At 38.8% G+C, this 10,739-nt stretch overlaps 1 protein-coding gene across 2 annotated transcripts in view; it reads right to left on the minus strand.

Moving 5' to 3' along the window:
• Positions 1–4,031: 4,031 nt before the first annotated feature.
• Positions 4,032–10,739, minus strand: part of ZNF644 (zinc finger protein 644) — a 30,600-nt gene continuing 23,892 nt past the window's right edge. For both annotated transcript variants that reach the window (XM_009884735.1, XM_009884734.1), the window contains 2 exons: positions 6,355–6,457; positions 4,032–5,729 (listed from right to left, as the gene is read on the minus strand). In XM_009884735.1, coding sequence (XP_009883037.1) covers positions 5,537–5,729; positions 6,355–6,457 — 296 coding nt within the window. In that variant the 3' untranslated portion in view covers positions 4,032–5,536. The remainder of the gene's footprint in view (positions 5,730–6,354; positions 6,458–10,739) is intronic.

The raw sequence follows: 10,739 nt of genomic DNA on the forward strand, positions 1-10,739 counted from the left end.
ACTTGGTATGTAAACCTCAGCTCTTATGAGTTAAAAGTGTACTTTTAAGTGAAAATATAGGATAGAAAGCCCAACAATGTTGCACTTTATACAACATGTATACTACAAACACTTCAGAAGCTGTGAGAAGACTCTGGGGCTCCCTTCGTTCCCCCACTGGACAGTAGGAGTTGTAATTTTGAGGTCTCGGCTCACAGTCACCAAGGATGCTATTTGCTTGGGTTTTAATTGTAGTTAAAAAAGCGTGCAGAGCCTGCACAAGACAGGTCTTCCAGGGCTTTCACGACAAACTTTGCCTCTGCCTAGAGAAGAGCACTCCTACAGGGATGCATTTATTCCAATTTTTATTTCTAGCGAAAATAACAGTACGTCAAGTCATCAGGCAACACATGCAAACCAGCTTTGTAACACGCTGCACAGACCCTCCACCTCCCATTTTGTCACGCTTGAACTACCTGCAGGAAAGGGGAGGAAGGAAGGAAAAGGGGAGAGGAAAAGGGAAAAAAGAAAGAAAAAAGGAAAAAGTTTTATGCTAAATTTGACCAATTTCTACTTTTTTTTTTTTTCTTACAGTGCCTGTGTGTGAGCGGCTGTGGTACGGCAATAAATCCTTTCATCCTGCAGCAGGAGACCGCGGGGAATTGCAGTGCGCACAGGGACACCCCAGGTACACCGACAGGGTTTTCTGGAGAACTCTGGGTCCAAGTACATGTAGAAGCCACTGCACAGCTACTGCTGTAGGCAAAAACCAGCTTCTAACTGGGAAAGAAGACATCAGCAAAAATTAGCCTGTGCCGAGTGGGAAGCGGGAGGATATGTGCAGCTGAGAGCCGTTGTCAAGCGAGGGATTTGGCTTCAGATTTGGGGCCCTGGCTCTGGTGACGTTCCCTCCACCACAAATCCTCCTTCTCGGCCTCCAATGCCGGAACGCAAACACCCCCTCCCTGTCTCACCCCTCTGAACTTTCAGAAGGTTACAGCCATCAAAACCGCCCTCTCTCCTCGCCGGGCAATTATTCAGGGTAGAGTGGAAGTCCCTGGTGGAAGCAACGCATACCGCGCTGCTCACCTCGGAGCAACGGGAAGAACGCCACGAAGCCTGCAGTGTTAAAAAAAGAACATTTTATTGCAAGAGATTACAGACCCGGCCCCATGGCCAAATGTTTCCATTACATCAAAGTTGCGACCCATGTGTCAGGCAACAGCACCTACAAAGCATGGTGGATTGAAATATATCATAATGCAGTCAGCTTTTGAAAATAAGTATCACCCTAAAAAGATTTTTTTTTTTTTTAACAAAGTCAAAACTATATAAACCAATTTTTTTTAAAAAATATGAAACTGGTGTTTAAATATCCAAGCCATTAACTATTGTGATAAAAAGTGGGTAAGTCTGTTAACCATAGTGCTCAACGAAACAGGCTTCTTTCACAGCCCTTACCATTTAGTTAAAGATACTTGTTATTCGCTGTTCATTTTTCCATATTTGTTCAGCCAACATTTATCTTCTGTAGGTTTTCAGAATCAGGAAGAAGACTTAATGAATAACCCCTCTTTAAAGCACTATTGACACGCAGGATCATCTAGAACCACAACCAGCCCAGAAAAAGCATCGGTGTCAAAACAGCTTTGCAGAAACAGATCTCCCCGTCTCAGTCCCGTGACGCTGACCTTTCGAAACTGTGGATGGGCGCACTTCTCTGAGCCCCAGTTCATGACTCGCGTTCCTCCTGTGATCCACTTACCTCAAAGACCGTGGTGACTTCCCTGAGCGTGGCTGCAAAGGCTGCTTTGAACAGGCACGTAGCTCAAACATGACAAGTCTGGCCCAGGACATAAACCCCAGCTGTTCCAATCCCGGTCTTTGGCACACTAGGTACTCGCTCTCCCTGCCCCGTGGCTAGTGGTAGCTGTTGTCTGGCCTGTGCTTTTTCTGGCCTGGAGAAGGGTGAGCAGCTCATTTCCCAACACCGCTGGCTGGGTATGGTGAGCCCTGCAGAAGCAGGAGTTGGATCTGTGGGCAGAGCTGGACTGCCTCTGCTTGTGGGAGCGGTCCACCTAAGACAATCCACACAATCCATATGTAGCAGTATATGGCAAACAGGAGCAAGTGCCCAGGGATCTTTGTGAGCCAACAGTTGTTATCCACTTGCCTCCATCTCCCATGTTCCACGCACACAGCCGTAACACACTACCACTTGGCAGCAGCTACCACAGGCACTTTAAATTCACCTTTCCAAGGTCCTGCAGAAACCTCAAGCAATGCAAACAAGAGTTTTAATCTTTTAAGATTATTTGGAAATATCACTGGGACCAGGGGATATGGAAAATCATCTTACAAAACATGGAGGGTGGTCTTCTACAATTTCCCAGGCCTCTCTAAGCATTCTGAAAATTCCTTCGTCATTTTCCAGAAGCTGCCACTTAAGAGAGCTTTACCAGAACCTAGGGTAACTCCAGAAACACCTAAGATTGTGATAACGAACCAAAATCAACTCAACAAAAATCACTACGCCACTGCAGCCTTTACCCCAAAGCAATCTAGCTAATGTGAACAGACTAACGCTCCTCTTTATCTGTGCAATTCTGGAAGTCCAGCTCTTCAGCACAGACTGCCATAGCGACCCTCAAGCCATGCATCTCAAGACATGAGATTCATATAATAAAGTGACTGGTTTGATTAACTCTCTTCTACCATATTATTTAGAATCTCTACGACTCTGGAAAGGAGGATTTATATCTCCTTGTAGGTAGCGACAGAACATCTCTATTTCCAAACAACAGAAACCATGAAAACAAATAGCCCCACATGGGGACTAGTGGCTAAAGAAAGCTTAAGGCTACCCTGTTATTATTTTTTTTTTTTTAAGGAGAAGATCATTCAGACTGTATCAACCATATATGCAATTAATAATTAATCAGAAGAGTTCCAAAACTTCTGTATATATTTCAGACTATATTGTCAAGGATTTGACACAAGCAGGGCACACAGCTCCAGTGCCCCCACTCAGAAAGGGCTGCCACTGAAAACTGCTGCTCCTTGTCAAAAGAATTGCATTTTGGAAACTAATCAGATCCAGAGCTCCCTGCTCTTCAGACACAACTCTGCATTTTAGTGTTACACAAAGCGGCTCACTGTTGGGGTTTAATGAATTAAATAGAATTAACAAGGGTTTTTATTATTATGAACCTAATAGAGTTTTTTGCTACTGCTAAAGTCCACACGGTATGGCTTCACCTTACAAGCATTCTTAACAATACTAGATAAATATCATTTGCACTTAATTGATTTTTTTTTTTTTCATCTGTTAAACAGCCACAAAACATGGTGCTCTCACAAGCACCTTTTTTTGGTGAGCAGGGTAAACAAGCACTCTATTAAAGCATTATAAACATTCAAGGTGATTTGATCACTTCCCTCTACTCTGTTTCACCACATTCCTTTAAATCTTCCATTTTCACAGCATATAAAAAAATCCCAGAATCATCCACAAATTTAGAAATCTGTTAGTCTGCATAAACATCATTTGTCTGCAATACACTTCAACATCGCAGCTATCTTTCCTAAAATCTCTAAAGCGTCTTTTTCCTCCAGCCTTTCAATGTACTGATATAGACCTTCCAGTTAAAAAAAAAAGGGGGGGGAGGGGGAATGAATGTTGACAATACAGCTAAAGTTATATGTAGCAACTTGCACAGTAAAACACCCAATAGCACTAATTTAATGATAGCCTTGACAGAGCTAGGATGACCTCATCTCAGGACTGTCCTGCACAGCGGTGCATTTTTAGCCCATCTATTGTACCAGGACATTAACAAGCCTCATGTGTTAATTCGGAACTGCGCACATACAGGAAGACAGACAGTTATTCATATTTTCCACCAATCAAGTGTAATGCGTCTGTGAACAAGTCAGTTTATTGCAAGTAAATGTACTTTCACTTAAGATCATGAGAAGATTCTAATCTCAAGCAAGACAAATCAATTTCACAAACTTAATTCACACAATGCAAATAAATGCTTCACATTATAGACATTTAGATTTTCTTTAAACCTTTTTATTTAGAGATTTTTCTGGTAAGGAGATATACCATAGGAAAGCAATTTCACTGGCAGTGAGGTATGTATATACTCTACCAAAATACTCCTCTTGTTTTAACTGCTTTTAACTTTATTTACATATAAAGAAAATATCAATGCATATCCTTGGCTTAACTACAGTATCTGTTACCCTATATGAGTAAAATGAAATGTTACTTGCATACAAAATCGATTTGTAGAGGAATCTGATTTGATTTAAACAAAAATCATGTTCTGAAACAGTTTAAATGAACAAACACAATTTATCATGACCAAGACACCTGCACCATATTTCCATCCTCACAGCACATTTATTTCAGTAATTCTGTAAGTAGGTCCTTAGCATGAGCATAGTGTTACAGTTTTCATACATATAATCACATCCAAAACAAGCTCTAAAATTTAAGTTGTAAACATTCTCTTCATATGTAGAAACATTTCAATCTGTGTTCGAATTTTCTAAAATGATCAATCTTTTAAACAGAATTATAAATGAAAAGTCTACTCTAACCGTGTAGTGAGCAATGCTTATTAGTACATTTCTACAGTGTTAAATAAAATAGTAGAGAGGCAAACTTCTGTAAGCAAGTCAGACTTTAAGTAAATCATCATAAAGAAACAAACTTGTTAACAAAAAGATGCTCGGTAATAAAGAAAGTTGGATTGAATCTACTATGATACAAAAACATAAGGGTAAATACCATCTTTGTTGACAAGTAGGAGGTAGCATGGATGCACCACTTTATTGTCAGTGAGAAATGCAACTGAAGTAAAGAATATTTCCTTACCACAAATTTCCAGTATTATGTACATATTTCTCTTAGAAATTTGTTTAAACAAGTTTCCCTCCACTTTTTAGTACAAAAAGCCTCATGTGATTTAAAAAAAACACTTACACACCTAGATAGAATAGTACTAATTGCCCTATTTGAATGAAACAGTCTCTTGAACTATGAAGTACATGATATTTAATGCCCTAAGTTGAGTAAATTGTATTAGCAGTTCTTGGTATTATACAAAACACTACATACATACAAACAAAATATAATATCTTATTTTACTATGTAATTCTTTTTGGAATAAACAGAGCCTTGATTTGGGTAACACTGAAGAGAACAAGGTTTCTTTTCTTTTATTAAAATCTGTCTTTTAAGTACTCATGTGCAACAATTTAAAAATGGCTGCCATACATGTAATGGTCTTGTACTGATAGTGAACACGGTAACTGACAAAAAACATAATAAACCTTAAAAACACATCTTCCACCCTATATAAAATATAAAGACTACTTACTGTAACTGTTAAGTATTCAATTTATTTTGATGTTACTGTAATCCGCTTCCTCTATTTTTCTGTCTTTAGCATTTATAAACATAATTTAGTGTAGCAATTTATTTTAAAAAATGACAAAGTATTTCAAATTTACATCCAATTAAAATTCAAAATGTTTCCTTGTTCTATGATGCTGCTTCTGCCATCAGTAAAGAAAACGAAGTTTCAGTAATCGAAGCAGGCTTTTTAAGTAGTGATGTAACTTCAACCATGCCAGCTCCAGTCCGTGGAAGATTTGCGTTGACAATGTGTCGCTGCAAGTGCTTTATCCAGTCTTCTTGAACAGACAAAGGTCCTCGAAAGACCAGACCACAAAACCTATGCAAATATCAAAATTATTCCATCAAGATATATCAAGCTCTACTGAAAAATTCTAAGAGACAGACATTAGGTGGAAAGTCTCAATTTTCTTGAGGTTTGCTTCTACATATTTTCGCTGAAAACCTCAGTAACTGAGTTCCTTTATAGTAACTGTGAGCACAAAACCTTTGCAGTTTATACAACTTACACTTGTACTTTTTTAACACTAGCAACAGCAATCTGTTGTTCTTACGTAAGGCTTCTTTTGAAGGGCAGAATATTATTCAGACACGTCAAGGCCAGGCTGGACAGGGCTTTGAGCAACCTGGTCTAGTGGAAGGTGTCCCTGCCCATGGCAGGGGGGTTGGAACTAGATGATCTTTAAGGTCCCTTACAACCTAAACCATTCTATGATTCTATGACCAAAGAAATTTTAGCTAGAGAAGCAGCTGGCAACCTAGTACCTGAATATGACTGATTCAAGTCCTCTTGTTCAAATTAATGAAAATAAGCAATTACCTCCCCCCCTTATTATTCAATTTAATCACAAACACATTTACAGGATACAATCTTAATTCTCCCCACGACTAAAATTAGCAAGCTCTTAAGAATGTGTTCTTCCAATGAAAATAACCCCGTGTACCTGCATCTGAGTATGTAAACTTCATCAGCACTATGAGGTAATGGCAGCATTTTTTTCTTGCTTCCAGATCTTGACCTTGACTTCTTTTGCTTACAGTCTAAAGCTAAGAAAAGAGAAATTTCCACATGTGAAAGTGAAACTTCAGTGAGCGTTAACCAGATATTTAGTAAGCATCCCCTATAGCAGTAGTGAAAAGACATCTACCTCCTTGTTATTCTACATTTAATTATAATGTAAATCCAAAACAATTACAGTGTGTTCTAAGAAATTTACTGGCAAAACACATGAAGCTATTTTTTTTTTTGTTTAGCACAGCGCTTGCTCTTTAAAAGACTAGATAATTGACATTCAGCATTAAACTGTTGTTTTAGTATCAACAGGCCCCTACTAACCTATTGCAGAACTACACAGAAGCAAAGCACCACTGGAAATTCCCTTTCATGCATGAAACGCTGTCAAAATCTTGGAACTTGTTTTGTAGTTCAAGGACCATCGTAAGACCACTCATGTTCAACCAAGCTGCAACTTCACAAAGCTGTAGCTTTCAGCTAATATAATCAAGAATTTCTAGTTTGAATAAAACACCTGTCATTTGTTTTCAATGTAAAGCAAAAACTTGTCCTTTTATTCTAAGAATTTCAAATGAAGCTTCCCCCTCACTCTTGTCTGAATTCTAATGCCTCTTACAAAAATTATGTATTAATCCTTGGCAGTGGGAGCTGGTATTAAGACATTCAACAGGGATGGCAAGGCCACTTTTTAAATTCAGTCTAAACATTTGAAACTATGTATGAAAATAATGTGTGTGCACAGGAAACGCATAGCAAATGGGTTCAGTTAGCACTGAGGTCTGTACTTCCCATCAACAGATGTAATAGGAATCTGTAACAAAACCTGGAGATTCTAAGAAGCAGCCAAAGGTGGGAGATGAGGGGATTAAACCAAGTTAATATTGTTATGATCAAAACAGCTGATAAAGCTCAAGAAAAAAACAAGTAGTTTGGGACTGCTTGAACTGAGAAGTGTATCTAGCTATTCTCTCTCCCAAAACACAAGACACCAACACTAAAACTCCACAGAAGCCTGAAAGACAGTAACAAGTGGTATTCTTGATAGCAAAACCGCATAATGCTGTACTACTGAAGCATCTTAACAGTAAAACTAAAAAATTGTTACACTTGTCTAAGCTTTGACTCCTGTAATATAAAACAGAAGGATAAACATCTTCGCATTCTGAAACATAAGACATCAATCACCTGGTGAGGCAAAACATGCTGATTTAAAGAACACACAGTCTTGATTGCATCCTTCATTTTTCTTATGTCCTCCAAATGAGCACCTCTCAAGCTTTTACCCTGTAGCCAAACTTTTAACTTGTAGATACACCAGACATTCCCCAGTTCCACCCCACATTTAAAGATTCCTACAGTATCTAGAAAAGTTAGAATGAAATTTTTGTGGTTTGAAGGTACCAGAGCACTAATCAAACAAGCAGAAAGCAGATACAAACCTAAAAAGACTTCCTTCAGACCCTGGGTCAAGCCATCATTAGGAAGATGAAGCTTAACAGCATTTTTTCTGATCGCAACAATGAAAGCAATGTGGATATAAAGCCAGTAACCCAAGGTGGCGGGGGAGGGATAGATAGAAATGGCCAAGACAACTTCAGGGAAAGTGAATAGGTAAAGGGTTCTTAATGCTTTATGCTCTCATCAAAAGCACGTTGTTCATATAATTAGGAAGAAAAAAGCTAACTATCTGTTAGGCTGTAGGAACTAGCAAGTAGTATAAATACTTTACATACCGCAAAATCGGTAGCAACATCACCAGAAATGTGAGCAGATAAAACACTGAAACCCAGACACCCATTCTCTGAAGAGAACTATTTGCATGAGGGGCGACTTATCTGAAGCAGCTATTCCAGCAAAAGTTTTGCCGTTGCTGATTTTGCAGAACATCACGGGAACAAGGGAAACACAAGTCAGTATCATCCAAATGCAAACACATCCATGAGTTTCATCTGATGTCAGTTAGTTGATGCCAGTTGATACGAGTCAAAAAAAAAAAAAAAAGCAGTAGACAGCAGGCTCCTTCTAGAGAAGCCTACATGCATTTGAAACAAGAATTTGCTTATTTCCTTCATGTTAGCAAGCTTAAGACATTCATTCCCATCAAGAAATCTGATTCTACTCACATACATCCCAAGCATTTCAGAGAGCTTTCACTTTCTTACTAGACCAGAATTGGTCTTCTGCAACAGAGTTCCTGAAACATAATGGTTTTGTGTGTGTGTAATCTTCGAAGAAAAAAACCCCTCTGATTTACTGTGCAATCAAACAGACAGCAACACAAACAGAAACCGCCATAATGTACCAGGAGAGGTAGTTTCTACTTCCTTGAAAGGTACCTTTCCCAAGAACAATGAGAAAACAAGGAAAACAAAATAGGTATCTTCTCTGATCCATTTATGATGAAGGCTCTAGATAGAGAACTTACAAACCAAAGGACAGAAAAAGACATCAAGAAAAAAAGTTGAGACCACTCAATGCATTCTCAGAGTAACTTCGTGAAGATTGGAAGTAGATTTGTCCAAGCAAGAAGCTGTTACAGAAGAAAACACTAAGAATACTAAATCTGTGTTCTGCAAGGGGTATTTTTTGTTCCCGTTGTCTTTTGACCTAGTGAACATATTCCTTCACATTTTAGGGCACACAACGCAGCACAAGTACATTTTCAAGTTACTCCAGTGAAGCAGGAAAGTAAGTAGAGAAGCCGTAACATCTGGGTAAAGCTGATTGAAAACCGTAATTCCAGCACCAGTTAGAGACATGTACCAGCAACTGCCACATAACTTCATTTTTGTCTATCCACAGCGTAACAAGTTTAAATGAAGTCACATGCGCACACTTAAATACTCTGTTGACATGACGCTTAGAAGTGCTTCCCAAGCATTAAGTAAGTCACACTACTGCCTCACCCATAAGAAAGCAGAACCATGTTCTGACCAGAGCTCAGTTACTGTTCTTCCAATGTCTTTACTGCAATAAAGCACGACCTCCTCAGAAAGTAGCACGTTCAGGAAGAGATCAAGGATAGTTTAGCTTTAGTAAGCTGCATGGAAAATGCAGCAAATTGCCAGAGACATGCAGGAACTACCTACCATTAATGCATACTTTGTGGTGATCGCAGCTCCCAAACTACCATCCTTCATTCTCCATAAAGGCTCAAAATGCTTTTTGGAAGAAGCCTTCTTCCTTCAAGTTTGGCCACCTGGTGTTTCCTAGTTGCTATTCCAAAAACTTTTTGTAAACAACCAGTTACACCACTTCATCAAACCTCTGATACAGCATGACAGAGAAACAACCCATTAAAGAAAAAAAGGCAATTAAACTTTAGAGGAATCTCCTTGAGGCACTCAAGTTCAATTTCAGAGCACACTATTTAGAAAAATATACGCTAGGTAGAAAGGCTGCATATAAAAACCTTCTTTACCTCTGCAACCACTTAACAAGAAAGACTACAAGCAGATGGAGATAGGAGGCTAAAATGAGCGTGCCTAAGACAACATGAATTAGCAAAGTCACAATTAGAGGTCCTTCATGCCATGACATTTGGTCTGAAGTTCAAAATTAAAGTGCATTTATGCAAATTTGCATGCTCCACTTCTTGATGTCCCCCAACATGGAACACTTCTCATTTCAGGAAGACTGAAGCTGGGTCTTTATTCAGATTTCATTACTTTTGTCACAGTGTATATAAGCTAACACAAGTTGAATAATTGCACACATAAATGGATCTAATGAACCATTTAAAAACACTGCTAATTCCTTATTTTTAACTCTTTAATTATCTTTCTTGTATATTTATTCACTCATTTTTCAAATTCAATCACTTGCTCCATATCCTCATCATTACTGCACAGTAAAATGCATTAAAAACATTCCTCCAGTAATTTGCTCCCTGAAGGATTTTATAGGATACTAAAAATTAGCTGATTGTGCCAGTTGATCACTCATAACTAACAGCACAGAAGAAAGACACACAATGCCAGTGGACCTCAGATTTCTCTTGTAGCTGCATACACTTCCACAGTAAACTTCCCAAAGCTATAATTTTGACAGAACAGTATTAGAAATTATTTGGAAGCACAGTGGCCACATGAACTGCTACCTCAGTCATACTGTTGGCTCAAAGGCCAGACTTCTTGCTCTGTATTTTATTGTTCTCTTTCAAACTTCTGAAAAAGCAGTGTCCATCTACAGAAGCAAAGACCAAAGAAGAGAGTGGCAATTCCCAGAAGACAACAGCTGGTAAGAAGAGACCGAGTATGTGAAGAGTCAACAAAGAGAAGATGTAAAAAGCCAGGGTGCAAGAGAGTATCAAGA

This window comes from Charadrius vociferus, unplaced genomic scaffold (assembly GCF_000708025.1).
Source record: "Charadrius vociferus isolate BGI_N301 unplaced genomic scaffold, ASM70802v2 scaffold163, whole genome shotgun sequence".
Taxonomy (NCBI): Eukaryota; Metazoa; Chordata; class Aves; order Charadriiformes; family Charadriidae; genus Charadrius; species Charadrius vociferus.